This window comes from Anolis sagrei, chromosome 1 (assembly GCF_037176765.1).
Source record: "Anolis sagrei isolate rAnoSag1 chromosome 1, rAnoSag1.mat, whole genome shotgun sequence".
NCBI classification, from domain to species: Eukaryota; Metazoa; Chordata; class Lepidosauria; order Squamata; family Dactyloidae; genus Anolis; species Anolis sagrei.
Window position 1 is genome coordinate 278,020,006 of NC_090021.1, and position 19,937 is coordinate 278,039,942.

Consider the following 19,937-nt stretch of genomic DNA (forward strand, 5'->3'; position numbering starts at 1 on the left):
TTTCAAGTCTCTGATGCAGTTATGTGGTTATTCTGTCACAAGTGACTGCTTCAAATAGAGTACTGAGATAGGTATTACTTCCCTCATTTTTACTGTTAATAGGTGAGGCAAGGTGTTTGTGTCTGTCTGTAGGCAGAGCTCTATTAGACATCGTGCTCAGCATTCACTCTGGGAATTTTCTGCATTTCTCAGTTGACAGGTTACTACTGTCAAGCTGCAGGCAAGGGGAGCTTGTCAAAATGAGGACTGAAAGGGAGAGGTAATAGTTGACAGACATGAAACATATTTAAAATATTGCCCATACCAGATGCATGAAATTATTCATGAGTCTCAAGTAGCTTGCTCTGTTAAGCTCTTATGGTCAGGCTAGATCTGCTTGTAGCAAATCTAGTCAAAATCAGGACAATTGCTGCTCCTTTCAAGTGACAAGGGAATCAAGTGATAGGGAGCTGAACCTGTGAATCTTTAGCTTCAATATTACTTTCTAAAAAGTGTTTTTCCATCTAGAACTCAAAGCAAAGCAAAAACAACTGTTTAAAAGAGTAAGATTAGAAGCACAGGTTCAAGGTTGATTCTGCTTCCTCTGCTCATCCTGTGCTTTCAAATTCTCCCTAGACTGCTTTTCTGCTGGATGGTGTATTTGTAAAACAACTTCAAGCGCTGAGCTCTAATGAGAAAAGAAGAAAATGTGTTTAGGAAAGACTTTCCCCTAGGAATTAAGAACAAGGAGAATGTGGATGGTATACCAGGAGGAAAAGAGATCTGGAGTTTAGCTGAGGATAGGGGCAAAAATAAAAGGGAACAGAGAGAGGAGGAGTAAACAGACTGAGAAAAGATTTGAGGGAAGAGGAAGAGGATCCACAAAGAAAGAACACAAGTAAAAAAACAAGCCCCCCTGGTGGCCTAGTGGGTGAAACTGCTAAGCTGCTGAACTTGCTGACTGAAAGGTTGGTGGTTTGAATCTGGGGAGCGGGGTGAGCTTCCTCTGTTATGCCCAGCTTCAGCCAACCTAACAGTTCAAAAACATGGAAGTGTAGATCAATAGGTACAGCTTCTGCAGGAAGGTAACAGTGCTCCATGCAGTCATGCTGGCCTCATGACCTTGGAGGCGTTTACGAACAACGCCGGCTCTTTGGCTTAGAAATGGAGATGAACACCACCCCCTAGAGTTGGATATGACTAGACTTAACATGGGAAACCTTTACCTTTACCTAAAAAAACAATTTGGGGGGATTGTTTGTCTAAAAAGAACAATCAAATGAAATGGGGCAGGGGCATTTGGTTCTGATATTCTGACAACTAGTCTAAAACCCAGCTTTGAATACAAGGCTTCAACTTAGAACTATGCCTTTGGACAGAAGGGCTGCTTCATAATATATGACACAGACTCTGTTTTTTATTCCACCTGCCTTTTGTTCGGCATTAATACAACATGACAGACAGTGAGTGTTGTATGAAAAAGCTCACTACAAAGGCAAGAGATTTTATTGTTTTATTTAGTAAAATGTTAAATAAATACAAATTGATCATTTATTGTGGCGTCCCCACCCCCTTTCTTTCTCCCCACTTTAATAGACTAAATCTAAACACAATGTACCAAACCCACAAGGGACTGGAAGGCTACAGAAAGAAGGCAGCAAAGAGACTGAAAAATCACTATGAGCACCAGGCTATTATTTTAAAAAAACCTTTAACAACAACAAAAAAATATCCTGCCTAGCCAAATGTCCAAAGACATGCATCCACATACCATTCACAGGATGTCCATCTGTGGAAGTCATGTTATACCCAATTCATTTAAAGAAGGCTTTTCAAATTATACAGAATTCAGGATGCAGAGACAGTGTAACTAACTGTAGTTGACTTTGTCTAATACAAACATCAGGAGAGGAAGAGTTGAGGGCGGGCGTGGGTCTGTGACTCAGTACATCAATACACGTTTGCCCCAAAAAACAAAGGCGGTGAGATTGTTTGGGCAATAGTCTTTACGCATGCCCAATTTACTCTGAGGAGTCCAATTTTACTATTATGAATGACACCTGCTGTTAAACACAGAATGGGTAGTTACTAAGTCATCCACAGCAGTTTCTGCTGCTGCTGCAAAATGGAATGGAACTACAAAATAGGTGACAAATGAATATAACATCGAAAACACACTGTAGTTTGCACTTGACAGCATGAGTGAGGCATGAAGAGTATTCAACATTTGATAGGTCATTTTATGATCAAACTGATACGTTTCCAAATGTAATAATACCTATGATGGCGAATTCTTAATCTTGATTGATTCCCACTAGCTTGTTGTTCATAATATAAAGTAGCATTTGTGGTGTGTTATGTAAAGGGTTAAACTCAACCAACTCTTGCTTCTTTCAATCTAAACCGTGGGACAAAAACCAGCAGTAACTAGAAAACTGAGTTTGATCCTTGCGGGAGAACATTTCTTGGAACTAGGCTCCTTCAGTTGATGTGATATGTAGGTATAGTGTAAACCAGTTGAACGGAGTGGAACAATGATATGGAGCTTACTATTGTATAAGGAAGGATCAGCACAATGTAAGGGTCTTCCATCTAAATTTCAAAGAGAGGCTAGGGATGGCTGAAATGATAAATGTTGGTGTCAGTGCTAGTCTTGTTCCCAAAACAGTCATTGAAGTAGGGGTGTAATAGTAATTAAAATACAACCATTTGCAAATGCTACCAAGATTGATGCACAAAGCAGCAGTTAAAGTGCCATGTTCGCTGTATATGTTAGTGCTAATTGAAGTGGTGACTATGGAGTGTGGCCGCAAGCCGTCAACTGCTAGTCCCTGGGGAATTTATAGGAAAGCAAACAACTGTAGCCAAGAGGCACAAACTGCCAGTCTCAGCCTGGGAAATGCGCTCTAGTCCATTCTTGGTAACACAAATAATTATTCCAGCACCTGCATAACAGAACAGAAACTTAAAAAACTTTCCATTAATCTTCTGCAAGTAGGTAAACAGGGCAGGAAGTAGAGATGCAGTTATGTTATGGTCAGGAATGGCGAATCAGCATCTGTGATCCTCCAGATGCTGGTCTCTGATTCTCATCAGGTGTCACCAGTGGTTGGGGAGACAGAGTTTCAGTCCCAAAATATCTGTAAGACCATAGCACACCCCTTCCAATTCCATGTCCTAGTATTTCGCTTGCAACCTTACTTGCAGAGCCCGGGGATTTACCCACATAGTTTTGGGGGTTTTTTGGTAGAAACCTTAGGAAAATAAAAGCTAGATTTTGTGCATACCTTAATCCTGACTGAAGAAGGAGAGTCTCTTCTTATACTTATATATTTGTGGTCTAGTTTTGCTGTGGAGAGTTAAGCAAGTAACTGTGGTGGAGGAACATGATTTTCAAACCCAAGTCTTTAGATTGATATAGGGCATATATTAAAACATAAACTTGAACAAAGAAAGAATGAATAAGGTAGTTATAGGAATGTCAAGAGTTGCATGCCGGTCATAGTGTAGTACCCCATTACCACCAACCCTACTTTATTTTTGCTCCCCCAAATAAAAGGGGGCCTTTTTACCTTAAAAGAGTCATTTAGGAGATTTGCAGAAAAACCGCAAGCTACGTTGCATAAAAGTACCAGAAAAGGATGACATACTTAAGTTCTAGAGGAGGACAAAATGGTTGTCAAATACTAAAAAATTGCCCAGCCCCTTTATAAGGCAGCAAAAAGAGCTGGTTTACATTTTCTAAGAAGCAGAATAAAAACAGAAAATGTAAATGTAGGATATACCGTGCTGGGCTAAAAGTGGAGAGGATGTTGGCATTTATCTGTAGGCACCACAGAGCTGGCCCTTGTATACCCACAACTTTCTAACACATAATATGCAAATTTCTAAAATATAACATATTGGCAATGCTTAAAGGATTTTTATTGCCACTAAACTGGACAAGAGGCCACCAATAGGACAAAAATATAGAAAACAGAATGGCTTCCACTTGGCAAGAAAGTCAGACAATGGTGCACCCTGTTGGTTTAATTGATATGCATCACATATCATATAGAAAGTAGCACTAGACTCGTAAAGGAAGAGATGTAAAAAACGAGAAAGGTGAGAAATTTTCAGAGGACATGGCACTACTTGCAAGGAATAGCAATGATTTGGAACATTAAGGGAGAAAGTGCACATGCAGGTGTTGCAGCTGCATATTAAGAAAACACAAACGACCACCAAACATGTGATTTTAAGGTGGGCGATTGAGATAAAGATATTGCTAAAGATTTTCTATATTCTTGGCTCACTTCTGATTATAGTCAAGAAATCAGAAGATTACAACGTGGAAGGGCAACAATGGGGGAACTGATAAGATGCTTAAAAACAAAGAAATATCACTAAAAACCAAAATCAAGCTCATCCATGCTATAGTATTTTCAGTTTCCATGTATGTGGGAGAAAGCCAGACACTGAAGAAAGGGGACAGGAAAAAACATTCATTTGAAATGTGGTGCTGGAGCAATGTAGGGATACCATCGAGAGCCCAGAAGCCAATAAATGAATCCAAGAACAAGCCTGAATTCTCTCTATACACCATACTTTGACAGATGATAACATCACTCATGACATGATAGTATTTGGCAAAATTGAAAGCAGGTGGATCAACTCAATCTAAATAACCATGGTCCTGAGTTGGAAAGACCTAAGCAGGGCTGTTTATAACTGTGTCCCTTGAAGGCCATTCAATTCGTTTTTGCCATGAGTTGAAGCCAACTTGCCAGCACATAATAAACTAATGCTCACTACACTTTCACAACTGAGTGCTGAGAAAATCTAGTGGTCCACCAAGTTCACCCAATGCATTTTTCAGTCTTTACATTGGGGAGCATTAAATTAAAGCTGCTTGTCACATGGTAAAATATGTGCAACCCGGTCCAAGATTCACATCCCCAGCAACCTGTATATATGGGACTTCAATCTCGTACAGAAGTCAATACAAAACATCAAGAGGAGTAAGAAAACGACAATGACAAAGTGACCGAGTAAAAGCAACTAGCCAACAAGATTCAACCCCGAAGCACAAAGCATCGATGCTTCACAGCACTAAAGGTATTTCTCTGGCAGGTTCCTCCACTGACGAATGAACCCAGTAATTTTGCAAATACTATTCTGCACTTAGTGAGGCACGGGTGATTCTAACTAAGAAAATCATCTGCAATGACAATCCATTATTGAACAGGGCAGATTTTATCTTATTACTCTTATTCACAAATGCTCTGTAGCTCCTTTACATTTTGAGTACAACTCTCAAGGTGAAAAAACAGAAACCCAGATGCCAACTACAGTGTTTTATACACTCGGGCTTTCCTAGTCAACAAACAATGTATGTATTCACCTCTAGAGTATAAAAGAACTGACTGCATTTATTCTTTCCTTTGCCCTGCATACCATAAATCAAATCCAGCAAAAAATTTCCCTCTATATGAAACCAAGACAAATGGAATTAGGCTATCCACTGTTTGTCCCCCTTCTTACCATTTCCCCTTACCTCTTGCCAAGAAGGATTCCTCAACAGAAGCACGGACAAATGAATATAGAGAGGTTGCAACAATTATTGAAAAAATTGTAAAATATTAGGTTGGGCATTATACAGCCATGCTTGCCTTAACTATTTCACATTCTAACATGCTGGATGGCTGCTGCACTCTACAGGCAGAGTTTTATTACTGACGCTACTAGTCACAGGAGGCCAAAGGCAAAGGAGAGAAATTGCCTCAGATGATAAGGAAAGATTCCAAAGCTGGTTTTTCAGCACGTGAGAAAGTGCCTCAACAAACTGTATCCCTAGTACACCTCAGCCCTTTTTATTTGGAAGGGAGAATGAAACCAATAAGATTATATTACTTTTCTTAATATAAACTCCAGGTCAAGTTTTGCAGCCAGGTCAATTTAATAAGCTCTAAGAGGTCATAAGGCCCATTCCCTGGATTCACAAACACTTGGGCCATCCTGAATGAAACTGCTCCTGCGAGAGAAAGGAACACCATGATACAGGGAAAGAAGGGATGGCTCACTGGAATGGTTGGTATCAAGAAATTCCATTAACCTCCCTCCCTCTGTGAGCAATACAAATGATTCATTCTCCAGAGTACAAGTAGTTTCTTTCTGTAATTTAAGGATGGCCATTACTTATGGTCCAAAGTGTGAGATCTTATGTGTTTTACCCCCTTGCCCTTAAGGGGACCTTGATGTAGGCCTCCACATCTTATGACTCATCAAACCCAATGCTTGCCACCCCACATGGCTTTTAACATTCCCTGCCAGGCAGCAGCACCTGTATTCTTTCACATTTAGTGGGCTGCATCTGACTTGATAGGTGACAGTATGTTCTGAGCCCTTATTTTTCTCTGTGTGCTGCTGTGATGAGGAAAAACACAGCAGTGTTCAGGCTACCTTCTGGTTCTACTTAACTAATGCTACCTGGTTCTTAAGACACACAGCTTCACTACAGAATATCAACAATTTATGGTAAGACTTGACTTCCAGAGCTGTTAAACAAGAATCATTCTTACATTTCACTGATAGCATGAAATAAGATACCAGCTATATAGAACTTCAAAAATAGTAAACAAAACCAAATAAATCTTGGAGCTTGAGAAATCCCTGTCAAGACAAAAATGGTTGCAAAGAGAAAGTAAAACAACTGGCTTGATAATACAGATGTGGTATGAAGAAAGTTCAAATGAGTATACAACTAAAGTGCTTATAAATGCATAGTTCTTAAACATAGACCAATGAAAGCATGCAATTACCATCCCTAGAGGGGCTCAATGAAGAGATCTACTTATGCATGGTTTGATGAGGCTGAAGTCAACTCTGCCATGGTTTACTACAGCTATCACCAATTGGAGTAATTTGAAAATGTTGACTGGCTATATTCAAATACATAAACTTACTTCACACCCACGGGATGCCCACTGTCAGAATTTTACAGTATGGAAACAACTATGACTATTTGCAGCAGAAGATAGACAAGCTGTGCTACCCAGAAGCAAATCTCAACTCCTTCAGGCCCATTTGCTCATTACTTTTTGGCATTGTATTGCTATAGAATAAAAGGAGTTAATAATGCTGATGATGTTTTTCTCTGTGCTTTAAGCACGCAAGATAAGAAAGAAGGAAATCAAAACAGTGGCCCCCCAGCTTAAAAAAGGTTTGTAGCTTTCATACAGGTTCGATATGACAATTTCCAGAAACACATACCAAGAAGTTTTCAAACAGGAGAACAGCAGAATGGTTAAAACCATAAGCAAAATCTGTTAAAAAAGTCTAAGTAGACAGCATTTTCTCCAGTTCTGACACCTTTTTAATAGAAATCACTTGTTTAGGAAACAAATAGCACTTTTGTAATTTTTTACAATGTTTCTTACCTTGATCTTATTTTAAGTAACACTAGGAAGACCTCAATATCTTTTTTTTCTTTTTAATTTAAAAAAGTTGTTTTTTCCCCCAGATACAAAGATTTTGCCCTTGCATAAAAAACAGTGCCCAAAACGATGACACACGGACTCACAAAGACTCACTGTATCTCACTGACACTATTACTTCTAATCTATACCATGCAAGGTCCCATCTACCTCTTTAATTGGACTGTCAGCCTGAAAAAGAGTTTTTCTATTCCTTACATTTGTAACCAAAAGAGAAAGGTAAGAAATGAAACAGGCATTTTAACTATTTGGGCAATACATTTGGGACATGTGCTGTACTGTTTGGGATGTTGGTTTTGCTTGACAAATGTATGAATAAAAGAGAAAGAAGAATGTTGGAATTTCCAGTCTTGACCCGCTTCTCAAAAATTCAGGCTGATTGTATCAGTCCCCGCTCCCTCTCTATTCTCCTTAGGAAAAACTACCTGGGATCAGCCTGGGGACATAATCAACAATATATTTGTCAATTTGAAGACAGGAGGGGCGGAGGTAACCCAGAAAATAACCCCAGTTTAGTAACAGCTTTCTGTATCCTGCTGGATATGTAGTGAAAAGTCCCTCCCTCATTCATTTTTTTTTTTACTTTCTGCCAAAAGAAAAAAATAGTAAATACTGTTTATTAGATAGGCTTTGTTCCCCCCTACCCCACCCCTTCTGACACTAGGATGTGTTAATTTATATTTCTGGATTTTTGGTTTAGTTAAGTATAGAGAATTTAGAAACAGGAAAAGCCCACAGGCTCTTTGGACTTTGAATTTCCTCTAACTAATCAAACTGGTCTGCAGATAAGATTTGAAACCTGCTCCTCCTCCCTGCTCCCCACCCCCAAATAAAAATAAAACAAACCTATAGTGGCTGTGGAGGCTGCTGCAGGCACACACTGGTGTAAAATATAGAGAGAGTAAATATATTATTTAACTTGGCATGGTGCTGGCTAAGAACCTCCAGCTGGCACTATTCATGTAACATGGTCCAAACTTTGCATGTACACACAGAATAAGAAGGATCCATTGGCAACTCTGGTGCCGCCTGGCACAAGCATCTTCACGTTCGTTCTGGAACCCAAGAGTTCTGCACTTTCCAGAAGAAATCCGGCTGCGCTGTTCAAGAGTTTCATTGGTTCGCTCTTCCTCCTTGCTGCTGCTGCTGCTGCCGTCTCCCCCAGCTCCTTCTTCCTGTGCTCTGTTATTTAGTCTCACTCCCGTTGTTACAGTTCACCATGCAGCTCTGGTTGGGGGAGGAGGCTGGGTTGGAGGCGGCAGCGGTATTCGCATTATTGGTTGTGTCCATGCCATTGGAAATGGCTAGTGAGCTGGCCTCTGAGTTCATGGGCTTTGAAAGACTGATGCCCTGGATGAGGCGGATTAACTGTTTTACCTTCTCCAACGAACTGTGCATTTCTTTCTGTCTTGCCAGGATGGTGTTCTTCATCTCCATACATTTCTGAAGGAAATTGGAAGACAGCACTTAATGACTGTGCTAATAAAAAGAGACTTCAAAAGTCAAGAACAATTTCCTTCATCAGCCACCAGAACTGTAGAAACAGGTGGCTTTCATGCCACAGATGGTATGCACCTGATACTGCAGAAAAGTCTGTTCCAAAACAAGGAAGTTGTTTCTCAAGGGAGGGTTTTAATAGCCATAGCTACAGGATATAGGTCGCAAAGAACGTGTGTCTGCACAGACAGAGCTTTGCTTGTACAAAACTTCACAGGAATTTAGTTTAACCCAATGTCTCAGCTGATATACAACACTACCAGAAATGGCAGAGTCAAAAATTGGATATATCCAACATGGGAGCAAGCATGTGATGCTATCTTTGAGATGCTGAACCAGCAACAAAATCTAGCCATCTATTTTGGGGAGAAGAAGGGTGAAGAACTACTTTATTCAGAAATATACCGTATATTCCGGCATATAAGACGACTGGGCGTATAAGACGACCCCCAACTTTTCCAGTTAAAATATAGAGTTAAGACGACCCCCATGCATAAGACCACACCCGCGTATAAGACGACCCCTGACTTTTGAGAAGATTTTCTTGGGTTAAAAAGTAGTCTTATACGCCAGAATATACTGTAATCAGTTAGAGGGAGATAATAATTTGCAACACATCTCTGGATGGGATCTTCTCAGGAAAAGCATTACAAATTATTGCTCAGCTATGAGTTAGTGAACTTCAACATAGAGGCTTAGAACAGTGTTTCTCAACCTCTGGGTCTCCAGATGTTTTGGCCTTCGACTCCCAGAAATCCTAACAGCTGGGAAATCGGCTGGGATTTCTGGGAGTTGTGGGGCAAAACACCTGGGGAGCCACAAATTGAAAACCACTGCCTTAGAACAATGGGTGAAGGTGGGATGGACAAGATGTTTCTGTAAATGAAAAGGGGTGGCATTCAGGAGATTTTCAAGGAATGTAGAGGTTAAAATATCATTTTTTAGGTGTAGGGATGTTTGGTCTTATAAAACGTTATTGACTTACTCTAATACTGTATTTTTCTTCTTAGAAAAACATGCACATAACCTTTTTATTTGTGTGATTTAAACTGCTATACCATAAAGTCACTGTTTGTGGTATATCAATTTAAAACAATTTAAATTGATATACCATGAACTGTGACTTTTAGAAAATAGGGCATCCTACTAATTGAAAGAGTGGATCTAAGGAAATATTTCAGGGATAACATTTTTCTTATAAATGCACAGTGATGGTAAAGAAAGTCTCAGAAGTGATACCGTAGGAAGCAAATGGCCATATTTGAGACCTCATGAGTACAACTCCCTGCAGAACACAGAGTGTATAAACCAACTATTGCTTGCCAGAGCGGTACTTACTGTTATAGAGTTGCTGAGCTGTTTGACTTTCTGTTCTAGCTGTTCCCTTTCTTGTTTTAAATCTGAACTCCATTTCAGCAATTTCTGTTTTTCTTCTTCTTTTGCTACATAAGGGAGAAAATCAATTGTATCAGTTATTCCCTGAAGGTATAATTGCTCAGCTGTTTTCCCGGAGCTTGAAAAAGTTATTTTTGGGCTATAAGTCCCAGAATCCCCTAGCCAATATGGTCACTGTTCTTTTCCGTAATGGGACAGCAGAACTAAAGACCAGAAATTATCACACTGAACCATACTTCAAGATGCAAAGCATGCATAAATGTAGTCACATGAGATTCTCTCAGGGCGACATCATATATTCAGCTCTTAATTTCTTTTGAAAACAACAACATCCTATTCCCTTTCTCCAAACAACATTTTCAAAGAAAAGAAAATCAAGCCAAGAACTGTTACCTACCAGTTTTGTATGCAATGTATGAATGCACAATTGCTAAAGTCCCTGGCCATGGAATTGCTTCTTCTTTCTTTAGCATCTGAAAGAAAGGAATGGGCACATTGGCCAACACAGTCTACCTCCAGGGAGGACAGAGGGAGGTGCAGACAAAAAGAACCAAGCATCTCCTAGCTCCACAAAACCCCACACATTCCATTATAACTCCAGGTTTCATGGACATGGCCTCTTTGTTGCTTATGCTGCAACAGATAGATATTGTCATTCCACTAAAAACATACAAAGGAGATCCTTTCACAGCAATCATTAAAGACATTCTTAAAAGAGCCTCTTGGCAATTTCCTTCTTAGAACGTTCTTTCCAAACAAGAAAAGAATTGCAGTTTATGCTTAGATTTACATTTGGGCTGATTCTAGTCTCAGGCTTGCATAAGTGGTCTGACATCTCATCCCTGTGTAATGCAAGAGGGTGGGCTAATGTATATGGAGAAATAACAGAAATAAAATGAATGTATACCTGTATGCAAGATGAAAAGAAAAACCTGTGTGTGTTGCAAGAGAATGTGATGCAATTTTAAAATATATATGTCAAGAATAAGGTAAAAAGAATGCCGTTCTGAGTCCCTCCACAGAGGTAGAGAAGAATGGGATATAAAAGATCTAAATAAATCAATCAATCAATAAATTTAATTACAGAAAACTCATGGAAGTATTGGGGAGGAAGAGCTAATTCAAACTAGTAAAAGACTTGGGGAGGAGGAGCAAAAGAGAGCATAGAATGCTTTTTCCTCTTGTTGTTTCTGGAGCTGAGTGGTCAGATACTATAAAAAATTTCCTTAAAATTGGTAAGAGGAAGGGAGATTTGTTTGTTAATCACTAACTCGTATGTGCCCATGATATTCACAACTAGCTCAAGTACAGCAATCAGAATGTGATGACAAAAAGGTTAGAAAAGTGAGGAGAGAATTACTGAAAAAAATCCCTCAACAGCAGCTTTACTCAGAAAAAGGACAACTGAACCACCGTCCTCACCACACTCCCTAAGCATGTAAACATTTCATTTATTGCTCTACACAAAAAATTCCACAATCATCTGAAAAGGCCCACATGATTTAACAGCATGAAATGCGCACACATCTGCACTATGCCTCCCACAACGGAGGCTTCTTTAATCACAGTGTCAGCAATTTGAACATTACGGTGCATCTACAAACAGCTTCTGCTGATGAAATTTTAACAAGCTGAACAGGAATGCAAAGACAACGTATCTGATCTTAAACTTGCCAGCAGAGAGGATTGTGACTTTGTAATTCATAGGCAAACTGCTGAGGCAAGTAGCTCAATATATACACACAGTCTGATAGCAGAGAGCAGTCTCCATGGAGAGAACTAGATGTCACTTTGGCAAATCAGCATTTCCTACAAATGTCTTTGCTTTTTAACTATTGGGCCAAGGGTGGTCCATCTGCCAGTGAGAATGGAGAGGTGAGCAAAGTGTGTGGGCTTAACCAGTTGTTTTTTATGCATTTCAAACACTTATTGAAATCCCCCCCCCCCCCACACACACACCCAACCTGCCTCATGTTTGTATTCAGAGCTAGCTCTGATGAAAAAAATCTGGGGGCAGAGTTAGATATCCTTCTCCTGCCAGCTGACCTTCCTGTATTATTGTTCATGTAGAAGCATTACACCGTGTGACAGGATTTTTGTTCCTGGGTTATAAATGTCATTTCCTAATTGGTTCTATTATAAAAACATGGGAAATGTCTATTGAACTGCAAAATCTTTGTTTTTGAGGGACATCCTGAAACACATTTTGCTATAGTTTTTCAATGACTATCTCCTAGTATCTCAACCAAAGCAACACTGTTTGTAGCAGCCACAAAAATGACATTTCTAAAGTATAACAACTACTTTAAAAGCAAGTACCATGCAATTAAACAGGAAATAACACTTTCAAACCAGGAACATAGTTTTATCATTCAAGCACAGAGCTTCCATAATGTTGCTATGATGTAGGCCTTAATACGGAACTTTCTAATGAAACTGTTATGTTTATTCTGGGAAAACATTATTGGAAATGATCCCAGGGAAAATATTTCTGTTGAAATAGCCGCACCTAATCTGAGTTCTGTCCTGAACATTTCATATGTTGCAAAAGTGCAGAAAGCTCTTTGAGATTAGGCTGACAACATCAGCAAGGCTGCATCAACATCCACAACAACAACAACAAAACCCCATCTGTTCACAAGTGAGATACAGGCAAATGTTGTTGGCCCCTTCTTGGCTGTGTGACCCAATCATTTTGTCCAATGCAATGACTGACTTGAGCAGCATCTCCTTTGGTGTCAAACGATACCTGGTCTTGACATTTGGGACAGATCCACATGCCCTTGGGAATCGTTTTCAGAGGAGGATCCAAACAGTCCAAGTGATATACGCGTGAGCATGTGTCACACATCAGCAACTGGCCACTTTTCCTGCAAACACTGCAGAAATCTTCATGGATATCACCCTATAACATTAAGGGGAAGGGGTAAGAGAGGTGGGGAGTTAACGTTTAATTTTTGTAACCACCACTCATGTTGAAAGTAATGTACATTTGGAAGGAGTCTAAAAATAAATGCTTTCTTCAAGACACATGAAAGGAAAACTACTAATCATGCCACAGCTACAATCAGTATATTCCTAAGATGAAAGCCATAATATATATTTTTGCACAGTTTCCTGAAAAATGTACCTTTGCTAACTAGAGCCATTTCAAATGGTTAAGCCCACATCACTGAGATCTCGTTTATTGTTTTTCAAAGAAAACAATTTTAGGCTGAAAGAGAAAGCTCCAGTGATCCAGTCTTTTAAAATATGATACAAGACTAGAGCCCCTCAGTTATGTCCCCCATCATAGCCTGAAGTTGCCACTTTGGCTTTACTAAGAATAGATGCAGAGGTTGCAAAATCATAGGCACATTTTTTTTTACAAAAGACAATGAAAGAATATGCACTTCAAAGTGCTGGACAAGGCTTAGAATTAACATATAAAGAGTGTCATACAAAGAAAGATGATGTAGCTTTGGTGGTGTTTTTCATTGTTTGCCACTGTGTTCACTTTCAGTGGATAAATTGGATAAAGCCCTGAGCCTTACTTTTGCAGTTCCTAAAGGCTCCCAGAACAACAAAAGCCCTGGATTACTCCTTCATTAAACTTTTTAACTTCTGGGTAGCCTTCAGGTGATTTTTACCTCAAATGTATCTAAGCTACCAAAAAAGTGTGGGTTTATATCTTTTCTCTCATCGCATCAAATCAAAATTTTTCAAAAACAAGCTAGAAAACAGTAGAAATGGAACCCAGAAGTGGTGTGATTTCACTTCTGATGTACCCCCAACACGCTGATTCAGACTGTAGGACAAAAAACCCTTCTATCTACATTGGCTAAACAAACACATTCTTCCCAGGGAAACCAGAATGGCCTTCTCTCTGTTGTCCTTTCATCAGCAGGCTAAAGCCTTTGTAGATTTTAAATTGTATTGAAATGCTTTTAATGATGATGATGATGATGATGATGATGATGATGATGTCAGGCAGGAAACCCCCTCAAATCTTGTTAGACGACGGCTTCTTGTGGGCTCCCTTTGGCCCCACAGAATTCCAAATGCTCCCAAAAGCCACTGCAAATGTTGCATGGCAATTTGTGAAGACTGATGGCTCTGGGTGATGGCTCTGGGATGGATGGCTTCCTGAAGCTACTGGGCCCGAAGGAAGATGGAGAAGAGTCCGTTTACTCTACTACTGGTGAAAAAGTGGAAAGGAGTTTGGGAAGGGAGTTGCTTCCCTCTTATCAGGAGCTCCTGCTTTGCCTCTTTAGCAGTTGGGATGTGTAGGTTCTTCAGGCAACCTCTTAAAGCCCCCTCTTCCCTTTCTGATTGAACCATCCCTAAAAACTTGAAGTTAACAATGAGTATTTCTAATAAATAGCATTAGGAAATGCTACCGGGATATGCCAGGTATATATCCTAGTACTATGGCATCTATATTACACATGTGCTGGTGGGGGATAAACGTACATCTTTCTACTGACAAACAAATTGCACTCTGAACCTTTTTTAAAAGGTAATTTCCCTACAGAGAAAAGCTGCCAGGATTCTTTGAAACAAATCAGTAAGACCAACATATTGATTATTCAGTGAAAGATTATTTGTAAAAGTATAGCAATTCTATTGTCGAAGGCTTTCATGGCTGGAATCACTAGGTTCTTGTGGGTTTTTTCGGGCTATAGGGCCATGTTCTAGAGGCATTTCTCCTGACGTTTCGCCTGCATCTATGGCAAGCATCCTCAGAGGTAGTGAGGTCCTCACTACCTCTGAGGTAGTAACCTCACTACCTCTGAGGATGCTTGCCATAGATGCAGGCGAAACGTCAGGAGAAATGCCTCTAGAACATGGCCCTATAACCCGAAAAAACCCACAAGAACCTATAGCAATTCTATTGGACCCTTTTCACTTGTGAACACGTACGTCCATCTGGCTTCTATATCTTAGAATCTTTATATCTGAGAACACAGTTTAACTAGGCCAGGGGTCCTCAAACTAAGGCCCGGGGGCCAGATACGGCCCTCCAAAGTCATTTACCTGACTCTCGCTCAGGCTCAACCTAAGTCTGAAACGACTTGAAAGCACACAACAACAACAACAACAACCCTATCTCATCAACCAAAATGGGAAGCGTGAGCCTCCACACTTCCCATTGAAATACTAATAAGTATATACTAATAAGTAATAAGTATATTTGTTAAAATTGCTCTTCATTTTACTTATTGTATTGTTTTTAAGTGTTTTTTTGCACTACAAATAAGATATGTGCAGTGTGCATAGGAATTCATTCTTTTTTTTTTCAAAGTATAATCTGGCCCTCCAACAGTTTGAGGGACTGTGACCTGGCCCTCTGTTTAAAAAGTTTGAGGACACTTGAACTAGACAGAGGCATTCTAGATCCCAAGAGGCATTGCTTTACTGCTACTAATGGAATTTCAATGTTACTGTCTTTTGTCTCTGTCCCTACATAGTCAAAAAAGGGGCTCTGTTTGCATTAAGATCTCTCAGACCAAATGAATAACAGAAACAATTGATGCATAATATAGCCCTGTGATTCCAACATAATCACTTCCGTATGATTTTCAAACATGTTTTTCTGATTATGAAGCCAGTGGAGCTTTGAAAGCACGCTCAAGTGTTTTGAGCATTTTGTTTGGCCAAGAAAGGTATCTCACTTTTGTAGACTTTGTTTTAATCAGGTTTCAGATGCATGCGATATTCTGGAAATAAAACACTGCAGTTTGGAAATTAATGTTGATGCATCATTCTGATGCTTAAAATAACTTTAATCTTGGGGTGGCAGTACAGGATACATAGAACTTTGAGTGGGCAGGCTTCTGCTAAGAAAGCTGAACTTCACCTTCCTCTCTACCCATCTGTTTGCTCTGAGATCTGCTTCAACAGATCCTCCAACTTTCTGAAGCAGACCTGCAAGATCTATGTGAGGGAAGGACCAGCAAGAGAACTATGTGAGGGAATGTCCCACAAGAGAACTGAGAATCTATTCTGCCAGTGATATCAATTCCACTGACAAGAAAAGCGTTGCAGAATACATTTTATATCATATATTTCAATGTCAACCCAATGTCCATAAGTTTTTTCCTGATTTAAACTGGGATTTGTAATGGAAAAGCAACTTCTGTGACCAAGCCAGACTAAACAAGATAAAACATGTTTTTGTTGGGAATTGTTCATAACCATCTAGCACTTCTTGAGAGCATTAAGCTCTGATTGCCAGCACTGTTAACTTTTCCAGTATTCCTTGACAATTCGAATTCCTTAATAATTGTGAACACCTGAACTGAAGGTGAACGATGTTGTCACACACTTCTTAGCAAGGCTTTTTTGTTTCCAACTACTACCTCTGCCACTTTCTATTTTTATTTGCAGAATATCCCACAGAGGTGCATAAAGAGAAAAATAACTAAAAAGATCAGAGTAAAGGTAACAGAAAAGGGTGCTCTGGAATCATGCTACACCTGAATCCCAATTTCTGAAGTTCTCTTCAAATTTAGTGTATACAGATTACACTGTGAGAAGGAAGATATCCACTGTCCTTAAAATATAGCATCCAGTTACCCACAGAAACTTTAAAAGTGGAAAGGATTAATCGTTGTTTGAAAATGAACTTTTCGACTTACATATGATGCTGATAGAGACAACAGGAAGGACAATGTATTTAGTGATACTAGACTAACAGTCACTGGACAGAAGGATTACTCACTGGCAAGGCCTACAGGTTCCAACTGTGTGAAAAATCAAGCCGTCACAGTTTGACAGTAACATCTTTATTTTAATAATTTCTAGGATTAATAGGTCTTTAAATCAAACAAGTTGCATTCCTACTGTGAAATTACAGCTACATATAGGCCATAAGACCCCACACAGCCCGTTTCTTGAATTTCAGCCAAATCATAAATTGAAAAGACAATTCTAGTACACCAAATATCAACAGCTATGAACAAAAAGTAAGGGAACTACCCTTGCTCCATTTCAGATACTGCTAAATCTACAATACCTATTTTAAAAAACTGTTCCAGATTCAAAACAGTTAAACTTGAAAAGTTATGAAAATTTTCTTTTTCTGTTTTACGCTTCTGACTGCACAGAAAACAAACAACGTCAAGGAAAGATCCATATAGTATATACTGATGTTCTCTACTGAATGCCTACTGAGTGCTGCAGTTCTGAGAAACATCTCCAGGTGGAGACGCTTAGAAGATTTCAGCATTAGAGTTATCAAACATCATGGCAGTAGGGAGAATGTATTTAATGTCTGAAGTGATACATTTGTGTGTTTTGTGACTGTAATGCAAACTAGACTAGAACCTTGGACAGTGTATAATTATATCATATGTGAAAACTCAGAAAATTATCAAGTGAAGCAGCAATGAACAAAAGGTCACAGACTACAGATTTTATTTAAATCATACATTAGCATCACCAGCTTTATTGAAACTTTTATAATTTCTAGAAATAGGATAAAAGTGTGTGAGGGAGTGTGTGTGAGAGAGAGAGACAAGAGAAGGTAAGAAAGAAAACAATGAAAGCAAAATCTCTCTTGTACTGATTTTTCCCCACTAAAGTCTTCTGGCAATTTGGAATATTATATAAATGAAAGCAATGTTCACATAATGGTTGGCTATGGCTCTGCACAAAGAGCACAGACATTTTATGGAAACAGTACAAGTTAATTACACTATGTAACAAAATTTGAAAAAAAATCTGTTCCTGATTTGAAAGTGTTATTTCCTCTTTAACTGTGTGGTACTTACTTTGAAAGTAGTTGTTATACTCCAGAAACTTCATTTTTGTGGCTGCCACAAACTACGTTGAATTGGTTGACACTCTAGGAGATATTCATTGATAAACTATAGCAAAACGTGCTGCAGGATGTCCCGCAGAAACAAAGTTTTTGCAGTTTAATAAACTTTTCCCATGTTTTTATGATAGAACAAATTAGGAAATGACATTTATAACCCAGGAACAAAAATCGTGTTACATAGTGTTATACTTTTTGCTAAATCAATCGTACAGAGAACATAAGGGTTGTTTATTTGGCTAGAACTATACAGACAGATATCGTCATGTCAGAATACTCTTCATATGGATGAATTTATGAAGATGTTCTGCAATATAAAATCACACTGGTGGAACATTTACGTCACAACAGAACACAAAACTTAAATTACAAATGTCTAGTTGCATGTAAAATGTGTTCATTAGTTGTGTCTTAAAACAAACATGGAGCTAATTTAAGATGAGGAAACAAAGGCAAGATAAGTGGTGAAATTTGACCATAATTTAAATCCAGAGAACGGTAGCTTTCCTTATATGAGTTAGTGCTGAGGATAAGCCTAGGGTTAGATAGGTTTCAACTCAAAATAACTGTGGCAAACCGCACAGAAGAGTCTGTATTTCATGGAGGGATGCTTTCACAGTAGGGAACATTTCTTTCCTCAAACTGTTAGGTACATAGACATCTACAGATAACAGGGAGCTGTCAATGAGGACAATTGTCTCTACTGTTCTCTCAAGTTCTGTTGAACATGAACAATTTGGAAAGTTCCTTCTTTCCTCACTGAATCACCCATTATTCTAAGTTGTCCCAGTAGCTTCATGATGGCAGGACATATTTGCTTCTACCACTACATTGCTGAAATATACACACTATATTTATTTTATTACATCTCCCTCCATTTGTATTGGGAATGAGGGAAGAGGGCAAAATGTACATCCCAGTACATTCTGGCATTTTCTATGGATACCACAAAACTGCAAAATGTATGTATAGCTGGGAGGAAGAGAATAAGTGTAAAAAAGGGAGTGGAAGGGCCTAAAGAAGGACAGTAATCTTGGCTCACTTTAATACTGCCACATCCACAGAAACAAATATTGACGTTTCATTATAAGCTGCTCTGCATGGTCTCCTCAAAGAGCAAAACCTTCAGGAAGGATTACTTACGTCTGTGGAGCTGGGACTGGGCAAAGACACAGGCTGAACAGTTGCGGGGAAAGTAAATGTGGTCTCTGTCTTTTCATTTTCAGGGGAGTCAGGATGACTGGACAGAGGGGATGTGGGGGTCAGAGCCCCAAACCCCAGCACCGTGTTGTATTTAGGTGGACGACCTACATATTAACAAAAGGGAACAAAAAAGGGGGAAGATAATCTTACATACCTTTGGCCAGTGCTCCTCATTGGCTAGCATGGAAAAGGAAGTGATGTAGGACAGAAGAGAAGTTAGTGTAATAGGCACGAGTGAGAAAAAGCCAAGTAAAGATGTAAAGTTAGTTTTAAAAGACATTTTACAAAGAGAATTGTGCAAAGAAGGATAGTATCACAGGAGAGAGAACACAGCTTTTCAGAAGGACAAAGAGCATTGCTCCCAATATACCTGCACTGTGTCCACTATGTAATGTCTACAATTTTAAAACTTTCTTCCTCCAAATGAAAAATGACCATGATCGCTATCACTTTGATTTACCAAGTTATCTCTGTCACACTATGACCCTTTTTCTAAACCTTTTTTTCTAGAGATCTGACATATAATGTTCTCATTTGGGAAAGAATGTAGAGTCTGTTACAGTCATTCCGGAGACATAGTAAAAAGA

The 19,937-nt window shown here is 39.2% G+C and overlaps 1 protein-coding gene across 11 annotated transcripts in view; it reads right to left on the reverse strand.

The window, feature by feature from the left end:
* Positions 1–1,478: 1,478 nt before the first annotated feature.
* PHF21A (PHD finger protein 21A) overlaps positions 1,479–19,937 on the reverse strand; it is a 137,390-nt gene continuing 118,931 nt past the window's right edge. For 6 of the 11 annotated variants that reach the window (XM_067462743.1, XM_067462741.1, XM_060763975.2 and 3 more), the window contains 5 exons: positions 19,291–19,454; positions 13,096–13,251; positions 10,744–10,819; positions 10,290–10,393; positions 1,479–8,897 (listed from right to left, as the gene is read on the reverse strand). In XM_067462743.1, coding sequence (XP_067318844.1) covers positions 8,640–8,897; positions 10,290–10,393; positions 10,744–10,819; positions 13,096–13,251; positions 19,291–19,454 — 758 coding nt within the window. In that variant the 3' untranslated portion in view covers positions 1,479–8,639. Of the gene's footprint in view, positions 8,898–10,289; positions 10,394–10,743; positions 10,820–13,095; positions 13,252–19,290; positions 19,455–19,504; positions 19,528–19,937 lie in introns of all 11 variants that reach the window. The other 5 variants (XM_060764009.2, XM_060764000.2, XM_060763992.2 and 2 more) reach the window with 3 other exon arrangements.